Source organism: Ovis aries, chromosome 13 (genome assembly GCF_016772045.2).
Source record: "Ovis aries strain OAR_USU_Benz2616 breed Rambouillet chromosome 13, ARS-UI_Ramb_v3.0, whole genome shotgun sequence".
Lineage (NCBI taxonomy): Eukaryota > Metazoa > Chordata > Mammalia > Artiodactyla > Bovidae > Ovis > Ovis aries.
The window spans coordinates 51318587-51337556 of record NC_056066.1 but is presented as its reverse complement, the minus strand read 5'-3'; the positions used below and the strand labels follow the sequence as shown (position 1 = coordinate 51337556).

General features: G+C 39.0%; 1 protein-coding gene across 5 annotated transcripts in view; it reads left to right on the top strand.

Moving 5' to 3' along the window:
* ATRN (attractin) overlaps nucleotides 1–18970 on the top strand; it is a 184848-nt gene that overhangs the window by 108582 nt on the left and 57296 nt on the right. For all 5 annotated transcript variants that reach the window (XM_027976837.3, XM_042229777.2, XM_042229779.1 and 2 more), the window contains 5 exons: nucleotides 2254–2347; nucleotides 4467–4519; nucleotides 9953–10047; nucleotides 12255–12333; nucleotides 14624–14781. In XM_027976837.3, coding sequence (XP_027832638.1) covers nucleotides 2254–2347; nucleotides 4467–4519; nucleotides 9953–10047; nucleotides 12255–12333; nucleotides 14624–14781 — 479 coding nt within the window. The remainder of the gene's footprint in view (nucleotides 1–2253; nucleotides 2348–4466; nucleotides 4520–9952; nucleotides 10048–12254; nucleotides 12334–14623; nucleotides 14782–18970) is intronic.

The window sequence follows — 18970 nt, the reverse complement described above, 5'->3', positions numbered from 1 at the left end:
TGTCTCCCCATACATGTCAGATAGATTCCTGTAAGCAAAAGGACACTTATTGTTAGCACACAAATTATGTTTTTTAAAATAACAAGTGATACCAATAAACTACTTTTTGGTTTGTTCTAGTTTTCAGTGGAAAGATCCATCAGATCTGAGGAAAAAAATAAGTAAGAAAGGAAAATTGCTAACTGCTCCCCAAGTCCCACCTCCAAACTCCTTAGCATGGCCCTTGAAAATCTGATTCCAGAGCAGTTAGAAGAGAGCTAGTGTCCTAGTGGAACCTCTCTGGGATTCATTTTCCTCATCTGTAAAATGGGGATAGTAGGTAGTTGTTGAAATGAAAGCAGTCAGCAGGACCTGACAGGTAGATGTGAACAATCATTATTACTCTTCAGATGTCCTTTCTTATCATTCTTATGTAAAGCTCAGATTAAAAGATTCAGTAAAAATGCTTTTTTATTCCTTGTGAATAGATTTCATCCATTAGTTAGTAATCAGGAGTACCTGACATTTTAGAATGATTGATATATATTGATGTAAGGCATTGTGCTGGCAGCCCCGTGAGACAACAGTGCTTTTATTCTCCCCAGGGTAGAGTAGCCTGACCAAGCTCTCACTGTGAGATTTGGCCATTCTGAGAACCACATTCAGGAAATGTGACTTTAGCTACTGGGTCTGGTTGTACCACTATGATGAGGGTGCCATCATCCCTGTTATGTTCAACTGTTACCTTAAAAAGTTACATTCCCCTCTGTGGCATTTGTAGGGCTAGAGTGCAGTTGTCCAGAACTTACTGTTGTTGTTGTTTAGTTGCTAAGTCGTGTCCAACTGTTTGCAACCCTATGGATCATGTAGCCTGCTAAGCTAGGCTCTTTTGTCCATGGAATTTCCCAGGCAAGAATACTGGAGTGGGTTGCCATTTCCTTCTCCAGGGGATCTTCCTGACCCAGGGATTGAACCTGCGTCTCCTGCATTAGCAGGTGGATTCTTTACCACTGAGCCATCTCGGAAGCCATTTCCAGGACATAGAGCTAGCTTTATTTTTCAGAGTCACAATCTATAACAGAAAGCATAATTTAAAAATACTATAAGTGGCCCCAAGTCTTTAATGTTTTCTTCTTAGAACTGTATAGTCCTTAATCTTTAGATAACAGTGATGATTTTTTGAATGCTTACTGTATTTCGTTGATGTATTATATCATTTAATCCTCCCTAAAATCCTACAGGATAGGCATTATTATTATCCCCATCACACGAATGAGGAAGCCAACTTAGAAAAGGAGCTAAATGGAGGGGCCTGAATTCAAACCTGGGCAGATTGACCATAGATAGGCCTTTGCTTTTGTTAATACATTGCACCTCTCTCCATCCTCAGCAGAACCCAGAGTTGAACCGTTGTGTTTCTCACTGCAACATAAATTCTCTTCACCACTGCACTTCACCACTGCAACATAAATTTTCCTCACCCATAGGTTTCTTTGGGTGATATTTTTCTCCATGGGATTTATTTTAAAAGTATATGTATCTCTAGCCGAATACTTTTAATTTATTCACAGAAAAACAGATTGTTGAGTGAAAAGCTATTGAGGGAAAAGATCATTTATTTCAGCTGGAGTAAAAAGTTTGTCATCAGTCACATGCAGATGTTGGATGAAAGGTGGAGATGAGAGGTGGCTAGAGGAGGGCGATGACAAGAGTCGTTTGCTCTGAAGGCTAAGAAGAAGGCAGGCAAGGGTGCTGAGTCCTGGAAGGTCTCTGAAACATGACCTGCCATTGGAATCCTCTCAGCTCTGAGCCCTGGTATGATTTGAAATGTGGCCATTGGCAGAGCCTAGCCAGACCAACCCTCCCTGTGGGGAGCAGTCATTGCTCAGAGGTCTCTATGGGGACAGAGATTGTGTCTGTGTGCCCACACTGAAGATGCTTCAGAAATGTTTATTGAGTAGATGAAGGAATCGTGATAGAATCGGAGCAGAGTCTGTTACATCCCAGAGAGGCATGGCCTCAAATGGCAGTGGACACCGATGTTCTCTTTCATCCTGACTGGTGACTTTGACTCCTTTAATGTTGGCTCTGACATTATTTGAGATAAATCACCAGCTTGAAAAAAAAGAATTTTACCTATTAAATGAATGCTTTTATTTTACCTATCTTTCCAGTTGAATCCAATTCAGACAGAATTACTTGTTTTGAGGAAAGCCTGATAGTGGTTATCTTTTAAGCCAGTTGTGACCACCCCTTCCTTTTCCTTCTCCCCAGCATGCAGGTGCAATGGGCATGCGTCACTATGCAATACCAACACGGGCAAGTGCTTCTGCACCACCAAGGGCGTCAAGGGGGATGAATGTCAGCTGTAAGTACCACACTTCTGGGACTCCTGGCACCATCCACACCTCACCAGGGAGTGTGAAGGGGCTGTGAAACTGCCTGAACCCCAAGAGCCACCCTCTTCCCTGGGCCTTGTTTCCATGAGCTCTGAAGAATCCTCAAGTTGATTGATTTGAAATTTTCCCCTTTCTGCTTCAGATAGGTCTAATTTAGTCACCCTCCATACTGAGGAGGTTGTCAGTTTAGCAGTAATTCCTTAATGGCTCTTTAAATCACATTTTTATGTTTGAGTGACACTGACAATTCCTGGGTTGCTGATGTGGATTAGTCTTTCAGTAAAGGCTCTATTTTTGTCATGTCAGGAGATTTTCTTAAAAGATAAAGTTGGAAGAACTGGTATTCCAGGATAAGATTTTATTTAGCATTTTGGTTGTTTAATTGTAGAGAGTTCCTCTTGCTTTCAAAACATCCCTCCCTGTTCTAGCATTTTCCTTAGTGATGTATATCAAACATTATCCAGGGAAGAGTTTGGGCTCCCCATCCATGAAGATGCAAATAGCATCAGGCAGATTTGGAGATTCAGCCCTGGCTGTGCCTCCAATTGACTAGGGTACTGTAGAAGCAAATCACTTAACTGTGTTAAGCCCCATTTCCCCCATCTATCAATAGTGAGTTGTTTTTAGTGATAATTATTTTTAGTGTCCTGGTGAGTTGAAACGAGAGATTGTTCCTCAGTTTCTCTCTGCCTCACCAGAAAACCTCATGAAACAAGTTCTAGTTTCACTCATTCTCTCAAGCAGAGACTTGAGAGAAATGTTTAATAGTATCAAAACATTGACCTGATATAAGCAGATAGTCACTGGTAAGTTTTGTTTTTCTTAAAAAATGCTAGTAACGTCACCAGTGATTGAGACTTTGATAGTGGCATTCAGAAGGAAATTGCTTTGTCTATATTTTATAGTAATATGTATGTTTCCTGTTTTTGTGCTGCCCTGAAGCCAATACATAAAGAAAAGTCTAATTAGAGATTAAATTTAGTTTTTAAATCTAGGTTCCTTTAAACACAAAAATGTAATAGAGCAAATTTAATCACCCCTGCCTTCTGTTAATGGTATACAATGAAGAAATGAGGTATAGGCTCAGTGAAAGACTTTCTCTTTAGGAAATTTTAGATATAAACAAGTGCTGGTAATACTAGATAAAAAGACGTAAAACATCCTTGAATTATTTATTTGGGAAAAGTGCTTGACTCAAGCTTTCCCCTCCTTTCATCATGGTTCCTAGCTATTGTGCCTTCCTGAATCACTTTGTTAAGTGGGAGCTTGGGTTTTACTGATGTTCATGGATGATATTTATGGGGAAATTAATAATTCTTTTTGACTAGAACTCTTTTTCTCCAGACTGGTGAACCATATCCAAGAGTTTTTAGTTTTGGTTGTTTTTTTTTTTTTTCTTAAGTGATCCTTGGTGTTTAGCCTTCTTTCACTTGTGTTTAAAGATCAGGTTTAATTTATCGATGGAGAACAGGAAATGTGAGAAATGAATATATGAAAAAAATTATTTTTATGTATTTATTTTTCAATAACAGCTCTGATTTTATTGCAGTTATAAAAACTGAGAGCTAGGTGGCCCTAGGAGAAAAACATATGTAAGATAGCCTTTCTTTCACTCAGCCAGTATTTACATCTTTTGGCATAGTCTCATCTAAACAGTTTGCCTTTGTCACAATCTTATCCACATATACACATTGGATGGATAAAAGCTTACAACTTTATTAGCAACTAACCACAGGTAAATAGATTTGAAAAATGCTTTAACTGCACTTTTAGAAGAATATTTGTCCATACAAAAGTGAAAATGTGTTTTCATGATAAAAAAATAGGGTCTAAACTTTATTTGAATTTATCTTATATGCTTTAGCAAATGTTTGTTGGTTGTTAGTGGTGTGAACTGCTGGGCAGTCGACATTGAAAGTGAATGCAGACTCTTGTTAGTCTATCTGATTTGAGCAACAGTGAAGAATGTAATTGTACTGACTCAAAAAGTATAGTTTATATAAAAGGACCTGCTTGATTTTAAAGTGAATGTAGATTCACTATTGAATGTAGATAACAATAGAAAATAATCTTCATTTTTTCCCCTAGATGTGAGGTAGAAAATCGATACCAAGGAAACCCTCTTAAAGGAACGTGTTATTGTAAGTGTTTTTGCAGTTCTTCTTTGTCTAGAAGGAAAGTAATTCAATAAAACTTCATTATTTTCTTTAATATGGTTTGAGAATGGTAAGTGCTATAGAAATATAGTAATCACCCATGGAAGTGGCTCTTAATTTGATGTGTCATATTCTACTAAATTTAATTTATATGTGAACACTATTTTAAGCTGCTTTAAGTCTGGTTGTGGTTTATATTAATATGTCTGTAGCAGTTACCAGGGAAGAGTACAGAGATAAACATCTCTGGCTTTCCTTATTTGTATTCTCTTGAAACCTTATTTCATTTGCCATTATCTGCTTGGGGGTCATCATATTTCATATTTTAGGATTGATCAAAAACAGAATTCTAAAAATACAGTTGAAGTTATCATTCTCTCTGAAACTGATTTCTGTTAACCCCCTTTTTAGGAATTAATATGTAAAATAAAATGTCTAATGACTAACAATGCATGGTAAACCAGATCCTTGTGGATAAATGCATTTTCTTCCTATATGAGAATCTACATACTAGGGCAGATTATGAACCAGAGAAAAGTGAGCTAATGTTTTCATATTCTACTATGATTGTATACCCATACCATCTGGGTTTAAATAGCATCCCTTCAAAGTTCACATCCACCTAGAACTTAATAAATGTGTTTTCTCCAGAAAAAAACAACAGAAAAACTTCATGACCTTGCATATGGGAAAGAGTTTTTCAGTATGATTCCATAATCACAATTCATAAAAGAAAAAAAATTTTATTGGGGACTTATAAAAATTTAAAACCTGTTTTTTAAGAAATGCCATTTAAAAACTAAACAACTAAAAACAACCTACAGACTAAGAAAAATGTTTACAAAGCATATCTTTGATTAAGAATTTATATTCAGAATATATAAAGAACTCCTACAACTGAATAAGAGGACAGTGTCAGCTAAAAACAGGCAAAGATTTGAAAGACATTTCACCAAAGAAGATAAATGAATTGCCAATAAGCACATGAAAAAATGGGTAGCATTATTTGACATTTGGGATATGTGTGTTAAAACCACAGTGAGATATACCCCTAGTATTGAAATTAAAAGCCAATACTGCAGCTTAATAGAAGTAAACTGGATTCTTATATCTGCTTCTGCATTCAGTCTGTTGTGCTGTGTCTTTTTGGTTAAAGTACGCGTGCACACGCGCGCACACACACACACACACACACACACACACACACACACAAAACTTGGCCCCACCAGATATAGTTGAAAAGGATCTTTTTGGTTAAAGTACACACACACACACACACACAGACACACACACACACACACACACACAACCTGGACCCACCAAATATAGTTGAAAAGGATACAGGATGCTTGGGGCTAGTGCACTGGGATGACCCAGAGGGATGGTATGGGGAGGGAGGTGGGAGGGGAGTTCAGGATTGGGAACACGTGTGGTGGATTCATGTTGATGTATGGCAAAACCAATACAATATTCTAAAGTAAAAAATAATAAAAATGAAAAGAAAAGGACAGAGTGGTTTTTTGTTGTTGTTGTTTCTGATGCACCATTCGGCATGCAGGACCAGGGCTCGATCCATGCCACCTGCATTGGATTGCGGAGTCTTGACCAGATGTCCTGTTCATCATAGGAGATTGGAGTGCAAAAATAGGAAGTCAGGAGATACCTGGAGTAACATGCAAGTTTGCCTTTGGAGTACAAAGTGAAGCAGGGCAAAGGCTAACAGAATTCTGCCAAGAGAACACACTGATCATATCAAACACCTGTTTTCAACAACACACAAGACGACTTTACACATGGACATCACCAGATGGTCAGTACAGGTTGATTACATTATTTGTAGCCGAAGATGGAGAGGCTGTATACAGTCAGCAAAAACAAGACTTGGAGCTGACTGTGGCTCAGATCAGCTCCTTACAGCAAAATTCAGGCTTAAACTAAAGAAAGTGGGGAAAACCACAAGGCTAGTCAGGTACAACTTAAATCAGATCCCCTATGAATATACAGTGAAGGTGAGGAATAGATTCAAGGGATTAAATCTAGTAAACAGAATGCCTGACGAGGTATGAACAGAGGTTCAGAATATTGTACAGGAGGCAGCAAATAAAACATCCCTCAAAAAAACAAATGCAGGAAGGCAAAGTGGTTGTCTGAGGATGCTTTACAAATAGCTGAGGAAGGAAAGGGAGAAAGGGAAAGGTACACCAAACTTAATGCAGAGTTCCAGAGAATAGCAAGGAGAAACAAGAAGGCCTTCTTCAGTGAACAGTGGAAAGGAAAAGAGGAAAACAGCAGAAAGGGAAGACTAGAGATCTCTTCAAGAAAAATGGAAATATCAAAGGGACATTTCATCCAAAGACGGGCACAGTAAAGGACAGAAACAGTAAAAATCTAATAGAAGCAGACAAGATTAAGAAGAGATGGCAAGAATACACAGAAGAACTGTACAAAAAAGATCTTAATGACCCAGATGGTGTGGTCACTCACCCAGAGCTAGACTTTCTGGAGTGTGAAGTCAGCTGGGCCTTAGGAAGCACTGATGCCAATAAAGCTACTGGAGGTGGTGGAATTCCAGTAGAGCTATTTAAAATCTTAAAAGATGATGCTATAAAGGAATATATTGCACTCAATATGTCAGCAAATTTGGAAAACCCAGCAGTGGCCACACGACTGGAAGAGGTGAATCTTCATTCCAGTTCCCAAGAAGGGCAGTACTAAAGATTGTTCAAACTACTAGACAGTTGCACTCATTTTGAATGCTAGTAAGATTATGCTCAGAATCCTTCAAGCTAGGATTCAGCATTACATGAACTGAGAACTTCCTGATAGTCAAGCTGAGTTTAGAAAACAAAGGAACCAAGGATCAAATTGCCAGCATTCACTGGATCATAGAGAAAGCAAGGGAATTCCTGAAAAACGCCTGTCTCTGTTTCATTGACTACACTAAAGCCTTTGACAATGTGAATCATTACAAACTGGAAAACTCTTAAAGAGATGGGAATACCAGACCATCTTACCTGTCTCCTGAGAAACCTGTATGTGGCTCAAGAAACAACCGTTAGAACCACATATGGAACAACTGACTGGTTCGAAATTGAGAAAGAAGTATGACAAAGCTGTTTATTGTCATCTGCATATGTAACTTATAGGCAGAGCACATCATAGGAGATGCAGGGTTGGATAAATCACAAGGTGGAATCAAGATTGCCAGGAGAAATGTCAACAACCTTAGATATGCAGATGATACCACTTTAATGGCAGAAAGTGAAGAGGAACTAAAGAACCTCTTGATGAGGGAGCAAGAGGAGAGTGAAAAGCCCAGCTTAAAATTCATGTTAAAAAAACTAACATCATGGCATGAGGTCCCATCACTTCATGGCAAACAGATGGGGAAAAAATGGAAACAATGACAAATTTCCTCTTCCTGGGGTATAAAATCACTGTAGGTGGTGACTGCAGCCATGAAATTAGAAGATGTTTTCTTGGCAGGAAAGCTGCAACAAAACTAGACAGTGTATTAAAAAACAAAGACATCACTTTGCTGGCAAAGATCTGTATAGTCAAGGCTATGGTCTTCCAAGTAGTCATGTACAGATATGAGAACTGGATGAGGGAAGGCAGAGTGCCAAAGAATTGATGTTTTCGAACTGTGGTGCTGGAGAAGACTCTTGAGAGCCCCTGGGACAGCAAGGAGATCAAACCAGTCAACCTTAAAGGAAATCAATCCTGAATACTCGTTGGAAGGACTGATGCTAAAGTTGAAGCTCCAATACTTTGGCTACCTGATGCAAACAGCCAACTCATTGGAAAAGATCTTGATCCTGGGAAGGACTGAAGGCAGGAGAAGAAGGGGGCGACAGAGGATGAGATTGTTGGATGGCATCACCGACTCAATGGACATAAGTTTGAGTAAACTCCAGGAGTTGGTGATGGACAGGGAGGCCTGGCGTGCTGTAGTTCTTGGGGTCACAGAGTCAGACACGACTGAGTGACTGAACTGAACTGAACTGAACTGAACTCACAGATGTTATCCTTTGATACTGTACCAAACCCAGGCAGCTGATCAGTTCTTAGAGGTTATAGTGTGGAACCTGAAACCACATCAGTTAATTTTTTGTAATCTAGTACATTTAATATATTTGTCTTGAAAAATAAAAGCCAATAGCAGTGATGGGGAGAAATCGAAACCCTGATAAAGTTTTTGTGAGAATATAAAATGGTTTTCCACTTTGGAAAATCATTTGGCCGTCTTTTGAGTAGTGAAAAATAAACTTGTAAACAACTCCCCAATCCCCTCTTCCCCTACTCACTAGTAATCACCATTTTACTTTCTGTGAATTTGGTACCTGGGTACCTCATATAAGTGGAATTACACAGTATTTGTCTTCTTGTTTATTTATTTATTTTATCTCATTTAGCATAATGTCTTCAAGGTTCATTCATGTTGTTGCATGTGTCAGAACTTCCTTTCTCTTTGAGACTGAGAGTGATATTCCGTTGTATATACCACATTTTGTTTATCTGTGTATCTGTTTATGGACATTTGGATTGCTTCCACTATTGGGCTATAATTTCTTTGACTGCTATGAACATGGTTGTACGAATAGCCCTTTAGCATCCTCCTTTCTGTTTTTTTGATACACACTCAGAAGTGGAATTGCTGGATCATTCATTAATTCTGTTTTTAATTTTTTGAGGAACTATCATACTGTTTTTCACAATAGATGCATCATTCCCACTAGTAGTACATGACAGTTCCAATTTCTCCACATCCTCACCAACACTTTTCTTGGTAGTAGCTGTTCTACTATAGATGATACAATGTTTCATTGTGGTTTTGATTTGTATTTCTCTAATGATCAATGATGTTAAGCACCCTTTCATGTGTTTATTAGCAATTTGTATATCTTTGGAGAAATATCTATTCAAGGCTTTTGCCCATTTTCAAATCAAGTTGTTGAGTTTTGCAGTACTTTTTAGAATTAAATTATACCATGTTTAGCCAGTAGGCTCATTTTCAAGCTCTGTTCTTTTGCTACATTAGTCTTTGAATGCTTCCTTGCTTTCTAGAATAAGTTAACTGAGACAGGTATTCCTTGCCCTGGACCTGGAGTCAACCATTTTTATGTTGGTTGGAGTTTTGATTTCTTTTATACCATTAATTTATAGCTTTGTATCTTTAAGCATGAATAGATGATCAATTAATATTTATAGGTAAGTTTGATGGGAGCCTAAAATCTCAACCAGGGTCATGATACAAGGAGGTTTTGGTGGGTTAACTCAAACAAAACATGGTTGCTCACAACTTTGCTAAAAGTACTTTCCTGGCTATTAAATATTTATGAGAAAATCAATCTGTATCTCCAGAGACATACTGTGTGTGGTTCCAGTTTTTAAATACACGTTTCTTTCTCTCCATAGATACTCTTCTTATTGACTATCAGTTCACCTTTAGCCTATCCCAGGAAGATGACCGCTATTACACAGCCATCAATTTTGTGGCGACACCTGATGAAGTAAGATATAAAAGTCTTCTTAGTTTGTTTTGAATTTGTGTGGATCTTTTCCTTGGTCATTATGGATAGAAGCACTGCCTTAGCAGTGGTTTCCAGAGTGGAGTTCACAGGATAATGTTTAGAGGTACAGGAAAGAAGTGTTAGACTCTGCATCTTATTTCCTCTCTAGTTAAAAGGTAAGAATGGTGTTGTTAAGATTTACCATGGTCTGATACACAGACTGAAATTGACTCTACACATACTTGGTTTATCCATCAGCCCATCACAGCCCCATACAGGAAAGGAGAGGAGACTGCAAGGGGAACTTCCTTGTTAGTGGGGCAGTGACAGAACCCAATTTTACTGCTTTAAAATAGAAATTAATACCAGTGATGCAGGCAGAGGTAACACTTAAGCTCCTAGAATGAGTTCTTACCCTCATTAGGAGGTTAAAACAGTGAAGGCTTAGTTGCCCCATAAGAAGTCAGCCAGAAATAATTGAAATTACTACTAAATAACTGTTTGAAAAATATTTTTATGTCTATTGTTGTTAATGGCAAACCCCAGCATGCCATAAGGTGTTACCTACAAGTAAAAGGGAGCCAACACAGTGTGACATTTAAAAGTGAAGTGTCTAGAACATGGACACACACCTATACGACTTCTTCAGTGAGATGTAAAGTCATTTAATACCTACTCTGGTACATAGTGAAATTTTACTAAACTTGATGATAAATTATTTAGGTGCTTCCTTGGAGGCTTCTTATTATCAACATACACAAAGCCATTTACCATTACAAAAATATGATAAATATAACAATACATGGAAAACTATGATAATGAGCCAAGTATATTCCTTTGATAACAAATGTTATCAGCAAGCGTGGTTAAATTTAAGAAATAAATAAATCAGTAGAAAAATGAAGTCCATATGGGATGTTTACAATTAAATGAAAGTAAGATTTGTTTTTATATTCCAGAGTTATACAGTGTATATGTCTTGTTTTTTACAAAAGCACCAGGATTTCAAGTTTACTAATCCTTTCCGTGGAAAGAAGTAATTGCTAGTAATTACCTGGTCAGGGAACTAAGATCCTACCTGCCGCAACGTGGCCAAATAAATAGATATACACTTGAGCTGTCCCTTCAAGAGGATGGTGAGGCTTTATCAATAAATGAGAAGGTAACTGCTTTATGAGAGGAACTTCTGGTTTGGAAATCATGTTTTGAAAATAGCTGTTTGGAAATGCTTCCATTGTTATAATTTTTATGCTGAAAAACTATCAGAAGAATGTTCTTTAAAACCTTTATTTTCTAACCCATTTTAAAATTTTTCAGTGTGAAGAATTTCAGCAAGATTGCATTCAAAAATACAAAGTACAGCATTTGACTGATTTGGAACAACAATTTTTTGACCCCAAGAAAGAGATTTATTAGCCAAGTTTTAGGGAAAACTAAAAGTTAGTATCATGATTTACCTAGCACAGCTGACAGTGCTCTTTTTCCAGGTGGCCCAGAACATTCCTCAGAGATACCTTTTTCAGTCATTAAAACCAAGAGTCAAAATAAACTAGCTCTTCAAATTGCTGTATCTCTAAGTGGTACACAAAGTTTTCAAAGATAATAAAGCATATTCTGTCATTTCTCTTGAAATAATATTTTTAGTGAGAGAAAAATATTCTTAATCATGGGTGAGGACAATCAAAAGTTTTAAAATTAAAGAAAGGTTAAAGTTTAGTTTATTTCAGCTTTATATGCTGTTTCTTAAAAACCATTTCCATTTTAGAGAACTTTACACTGTATTTAATCTATGGGTTCAGAAGTACATAGATTTGATTTATAAATGACAGTTGATCAAGTGTCTTACTCTCCAGACATTTGGGAAAGGCTGCCAAAAGGGTCCTTAAGAGACTGATTCCCCTTATGTAGGTCACAGGATGTAGGTCATTGTGCTTTGGTGAGGGTCTTTTTTTAAAAGATACTTTTTCATAGAGTTTGGCATTTGATAAAGCATTAAATCTCCTACTTTTATGGGAGGGAAATGAAACTTGTTTATTGCTTATCTTAAGGTTAAAAATTTTGCTGTCTTTTAAATGTTGAGTTTTCTTAAGACATTAAAAATTTTATTTGTAACTAACAAAGTTGAGAGTAGTAAAATTTAACTACCCCTTTAAAACCAAGAAACTATTACAGTAATTAATTTTCTAATTATTTGTACATCTCACCAGCAAAACAGGGATTTGGACATGTTCATCAATGCCTCCAAAAACTTCAACCTCAACATCACCTGGGCTGCCAGCTTCTCAGGTAAAGAAGCCCTCCCAAGTGGAGATAATTGATTGAGAAAGAGTTGAGAAAAGGGGCTATGGAGACAGACAGATGGATTTGAAACCCTAACCCTTTGCTACTTATTAGCTGGAAGACCTTGAGCAAGTATCTAAAACCTATCTCTAGACCCATAGGATTTTTCATTTTAAAAAGAAAGTAATAATACTTATCTTATGCAGTTGTGTAGATTAAATTCAGCTGTACCTGTCGGTGCCTGCCATGGTATCAAGACCAGTACATGCTCACTACCTCACCTGGCTAACACCATTAATATCATTGCTATAGCCAGTGCTCTGGTGCTACCATTATCATCCATGCTTCAGAGGTGAAAAATGCAGCATTTTTAATAGAATGAGATTTTCATGGGTTCAAAGAAAAATGTGCTTTGGGAATTAAATAAAGCTTTATGAGCAAAGCTTTTACTGTCTTGTTTACCTTACTATGATTTACTAAAGAAGATCTGCTGGGCAGAAAACTTACTAAAGAAAGAAAAGGTGGCCCTGATAGAGTAGTTAAGAAGTAGCTCAGTGGACCTGGATATGAATTCTGCCTGTTACTTCAACTCTGCTTTCTGAGTCAGTTTCCTCAGGTATGAAATGGGATAATGAAAATACCCAGCCATGTAGAATATCCTGAGGATTAAATGAGATAATAAATGAAGTACTCAGTGTAGTACTAGAAACATGGTAAATTCTCATCAAATGGTAATTATGTTTCATCATCATTATTACTGTCACAATACTGTCTTTTGGTCAAAATATGACCAGTTAGACTGAAACAAAAACATTACTTTGCACATCACTTTGTGTTTATCATGTCACAGTCTTTGTTTGGAGAAAGGTAGCATCCCTGAGCATGTGATTGATTTCCAATGACAGTCGGACTCCAGCCATGGGAGAAGCCTGTTTCATGAGTCTTTATAGACGCTAGAATTCCTGGCTGAGGGACAATATTGAATGTTGAAGGACTGCTTGGGAATAGGATGAGTTTATATCAGGTCAGGAGGATTTAGAGTCAGCTGTAGTTGGTAGCAGAAGGAACTGAGTGACCCCTAAAACTCCTTCTTCCCTGCTAGTGTTGAGACTTAAGGTCACCGCTAGCCATCGCTTGTGTGGAATCTGTGTCCCTTGTATGGAGGATCTGGAGCACTGCCAAACAGATTTATTTATTTATTTATTTATTTATTTATTTTAGTTTTTTGTTTTTTTTAATTTTAAAATCTTTAATTCTTACATGCGTTCCCAAACATGAACCCCCCTCCCACCTCCCTCCCCACAACATCTCTCTGGGTCATCCCCATGCACCAGCCCCAAGCATGCTGCACCCTGCGTCAGACATAGACTGGCGATTCGATTCTTACATGATAGTATACATGTTAGAATGCCATTCTCCCAAATCATCCCACCCTCTCCCTCTCCCTCTGAGTCCAAAAGTCCGTTATACACATCTGTGTCTTTTTTCCTGTCTTGCATACAGGGTCGTCATTGCCATCTTCCTAAATTCCATATATATGTGTTAGTATACTGTATTGGTGTTTTTCTTTCTGGCTTACTTCACTCTGTATAATTGGCTCCAGTTTCATCCATCTCATCAGAACTGATTCAAATGAATTCTTTTTAACGGCTGAGTAATACTCCATTGTGTATATGTACCACAGCTTTCTTATCCATTCATCTGCTGATGGACATCTAGGTTGTTTCCATGTCCTGGCTATTATAAACAGTGCTGCGATGAACATTGGGGTACATGTGTCTCTTTCCATTCTGGTTTCCTCGGTGTGTATGCCCAGCAGTGGGATTGCTGGGTCATAAGGTAGTTCTATTTGCAATTTTTTAAGGAATCTCCACACTGTTCTCCATAGTGGCTGCCAAACAGATTTAAAGGGGTAAATTCAAAGCGGGTGAAGTGGCAAAGTGAATGCCATTGCTTCAAAGTTACTGCTGCCTGTTTCTGTGGGAGAAGTTGTAGAGGTTCCTGGTAAAACCATTTGGGTTGAGGGCACTGGCTTGTGTATCAGCCTACCCTGCTTTAAATCCAAACTCTCCCTAGCGGTGTGATCTGAATCAGTTTCTTAATTTTCCTGAACTTTGTTTTCTGATGTGTAAATGACGAGGATAATAATTGTTAGAATTAAATGAGATTGAGTTGTTAAGTGCTATTTCTGGAACACAGTGTTTAATAAATTCTAACTATCATCATTATTATTAGTGGGGGCAGATTCTGCTCAAAAAAAAAAAAAATCTCTTATTTCGTTTTATTCTTCTAACAGCTGGAACCCAAGCTGGAGAAGAGATGCCTGTTGTTTCAAAAACCAACATTAAGGAGTACAAAGATAGTTTCTCTAATGAGAAGTTTGATTTTCGCAACCACCCAAATATCACTTTCTTTGTTTATGTCAGTAATTTCACCTGGCCCATCAAAATTCAGGTAAGAAGTGCTTTTACATCTTACAAACATGGTGAAATCTCTGTAGTGGAGACTTAAATTCACTAATGTGTTCAGTTCAGTCGCTCAGTCGTGTCCGACTCTTTCCGACCCCATGAATCGCAGCACACCAGGCCTCCCTGTCCATTGCCACTCCCGGAGTTCACTCAGACTCACGTCCGTCGAGTCAGTGATGCCATCCAGCCATCTCATCCTCTGTCGTCCCCTTGTCCTCCTGTCCCCAGTCCCTCCCAGCATCAGAGTCTTTTCCAGTGAGTCAACTCTTTGTATGAGGTGGCCAAAGTACTGGAGTTTCAGCTTTAGCATCCTTCCTTCCAAAGAAATCCCAGGACTGATCTCCTTCAGAATGGACTGGTTGGATCTCCTTGCAGTCCAAGGGACTCTCAAGAGTCTTCTCCAACACCACAGTTCAAAAGCATCAATTCTTCAGCGCTCAGCCTTCTTCACAGTCCAGCTCTCACATCCATACATGACCACTGGAAAAACCATAGCCTTGACTAGACGGACCTTAGTCGGCAAAGTAATGTCTCTGCTTTTGAATATGCTGTCTAGGTTGGTCATAACTTTTCTTCCAAGGAGTAAGCGTCGTTTAATTTCATGGCTGCAGTCACCATCTGCAGTGATTTTGAAGCCCCCCAAAATAAAGTCTGACACTGTTTGTACTGTTTCCCCATCTATTTGCTATGAAGTGATGGGACCAGATGCCATGATCTTCGTTTTCTGAATGTTGAGCTTTTAAGCCAACTTTTTCACTCTCCTCTTCCACTTTCATCAAGAGGCCTTTTAGTTCCTCTTCACTTTCTGCCATAAGGGTGGTGTCATCTGCATATCTGAGGTGATTGATATTTCTCCCTGCAATCTTGATTCCAGCTTGTGTTTCTTTCAGTCCAGCATTTCTCATGATGTACTCTGCATGTAAGTTAAATAAGCAGGGTGACAATATACAGCCTTGATGTACTCCTTTTCCTATTTGAAACCAGTCTGTTATTCCATGTCCAGTTCTAACTGTTGCTTCCTGACCTGCATATAGGTTTCTCAAGAGGCAGGTCAGGTGGTCTGGTATTCCCATCTCTTTCAGAATTTTCCACAGTTGATTGTGAATCCACACAGTCAAAGGCTTTGGCATAGTCAATAAAGTAGAAATAGATGTTTTTCTGGAACTCTCTTGCTTTTTCCATGATTCAGTGGATGATGTTGGCAATTTGATCTCTGGTTCCTCTGCCTTTTCTAAAACCAGCTTGAACATCAGGGAGTTCACGGTTCACGTATTGCTAAAGCCTGGCTTGGAGAATTTTGAGCATTCCTTTACTAGCATGTGAGATGAGTACAATTGTGCGGTAGTTTGAGCATTCTTTGGCATTGCCTTTCTTTGGGATTGGAATGAACACTGACCTTTTCCAGTCCTGTGGCCACTGCTGAGTTTTCCAAATTTGCTGGCATATTGAGTGCAGCACTTTCACAGCATCATCTTTCAGAATTTGAAAGAGCTCAACTGGAATTCCATCACCTCCACTAGCTTTATTCGTAGTGATGTTTCCTAAGGCCCACTTGACTTCACATTCCAGGATGTCTGGCTCTAGATGAGTGATCACACCATCATGATTATCTGGGTAGTGAAGATCTTTTTTGTATAGTTCTTCCATGTATTCTTGCCACCTCTTCTTAATATCTTCTGCTTCTGTTAGGTCCATACCATTTCTGTCCTTTATCGAGCCCATCTTTGCATGAAATGTTCCCTTGGTATCTCTAATTTTCTTGAAGAGATCTCTAGTCTTTCCCATTCTGTTCTTTTCCTCTATTTCTTTGCATTGATCGCTGAAGAAGGCTTTCTTATCTCTTCTTGCTATTCTTTGGACCTCTGCATTCAGATGGTTATATCTTTCCTCTTCTCCTTTGCTTTTTGCCTCTCTTCTTTTCACAGCTATTTGTAAGGCCTCCTCAGACAGCCATTTTGCTTTTTTGTGTTTCTTTTCCATGGGAATGGTCTTGATCCATGTCTCCTGTACAGTGTCACGAACCTCCTTCCATAGTTCATCAGGCACTCTATCAGATCTAGGCCCTTAAATCTATTTCTCACTTCCTCTGTATAATCATAAGGGATTTGATTTAGGTCATACCTGAATGGTCTAGCGGTTTTCTCTACTTTCTTCAATTTAAGTCTGAATTCGGTAATAAGGAGTTCATGATCTGAGCCACAGTCAGCTCCCAGTCTTGTTTTTGTTGACTGTATAGAGCTTCTCCATCTTTGGCTGCAAAGAATATAATCAGTCTGATTTCGGTGTTGACCATCTGGTGATGTCCATGTGTAGAGTCTTCTCTTGTGTTGTTGGAAGAGGGTGTTTCCTATGACCAGTGCATTTTCTTGGCAGAACTCTATTAGTCTTTGCCCTGCTTCATTCTACATTCCAAGGCCAAATTTGCCTGTTACTCCAGGTGTTTCTTGACTTCCTACTTTTGCATTCCAGTCCCCTATAATGAAAAGGACATCTTTTTGGGGTGTTAGTTCTAAAAGGTCTTGTAGGTCTTCATAGAACCATTCAACTTCAGCTTCGTCAGTGTTACTGGTTGGGGCATAGACTTGGATTACTGTGATATTGAATGGTTTGTCACTAATGTGTAACTTGCTGTAAATGAGATGTACAATATTAATACTGCTTTGCCTTTGTGATATCTGTGATAAAGGAGTGCTGAGCACAGACCATAAAGAAGATTGTAGTGGGGCTAGCTTAAATCACTTATGAAGGAAATTTATAAGCACTTTTGAAAGCAAGTTGGTGTATAACACATTTGGTAATTACAGTTGTATTCATTTCTTCATTGAGGTCTTGCCACTTAAAAGCCTGTAGAGCTACACAAAGAGCTTCAGTTCTGGAGTGAGTAAGGTGGCTATAAGTGAAGCAAACAAATATAACCAGTGAAAGCTATAGTGTAGAAAGTGCCATATGAAAAGAACCCCAAATGCTCTTGGAGTTTAGAGGAGGATAGGATGGAGGGTAATGGGGACAGTGTCGGGCAGTGTCTAAGGTCAGCTTAAGAGTTTAGGTCTGTAGTCATACAGATGCAGGTTTTAGTCCTGGCTTGTTCCTGTAGCATCTCCATGTGAAAGGGTAGGTCTGAGGTTCTTGTTGGCTGCTGCAGCCACTGCTGCTACCAGCCTGCTCCTTTTCTCTGTTCCCAGGGGCCTAGTGCACTCCTGGCCCCATTTGTGCTCTTTATAACCATCTGCCGTGTGTCTTTGGGGCCTTGCCTTAGTGCTTTCTGTTTTAACCCCTTTCCTTTTGGGGAAAGGTGGAATTTGGGAAGGGTGAACTTTGAACATTTGGTTTACCTTTAGCTGTGGAAGTGTGGTCGCTGGACTGGGGCTATGGATACTTGCCAACTTTCAGTGGCACTGTCTAGTGAAGCACGTCTGCACTGATCAGTCGGGATGGGCTTGAAATCTAGTTCTGGTGGGTGTGTGTTCACACCTTGAGACTGTAACTAAGGAACAGTCAGTCACTCTTTTCCTTTCTGGAGGGTGGGGACAGGCTCAGCATTGTAATTTTACTTCCCACTCTGTTTTCTCTTCCTGTCTAGGTGATCTGTATATTTATCCTCTAATCTACTTTTTCCTTCGTTCCGTCACACTGTCTGCTTCCCTTTCCAGCTAGCCTTCTTGTAAACATTGACCACACTCCCTGTTTCTGGTTTCCATTCACCCATCAGTTCAACTTCTTCTTTCACCACATCCTGAAGTTGCCTGTCATGGTGGACTCCAGTGACTGAATTCTTTAGTCCCCTTTTCCTTCTCATTTCGTGATTTGAGTCACTATCCTTCCTGCCTTCCTGGTCCTTTCTTTCCCTCATTCTCTGGTCTGTCTTTTTAAGGAATCTTTTAAAAAAATTAGGGCTGTCTGGGATTCCGGTCATGGTTCTCCTTTGTCTTTATCCCACGCGTAAGACTTACTATACCACTTCTGTCCTGGTAATTCTCAGTACTTTGTCTTCAGCCCTGCTTATACTTGAACACCAGACAAGTGTTCTTGGTTGCTGCCTAGACATTTCTGCCTGGCCACTCATAAGCTCCCTGTACTCAGAGAGTCATTCTTGTAATCTTAGCCCCAAACCCTGTGCTTCGTTCTAGTGAATGGCACTACCATTTGTCCTGTTGTGTAAACCATGACCCTGGAAG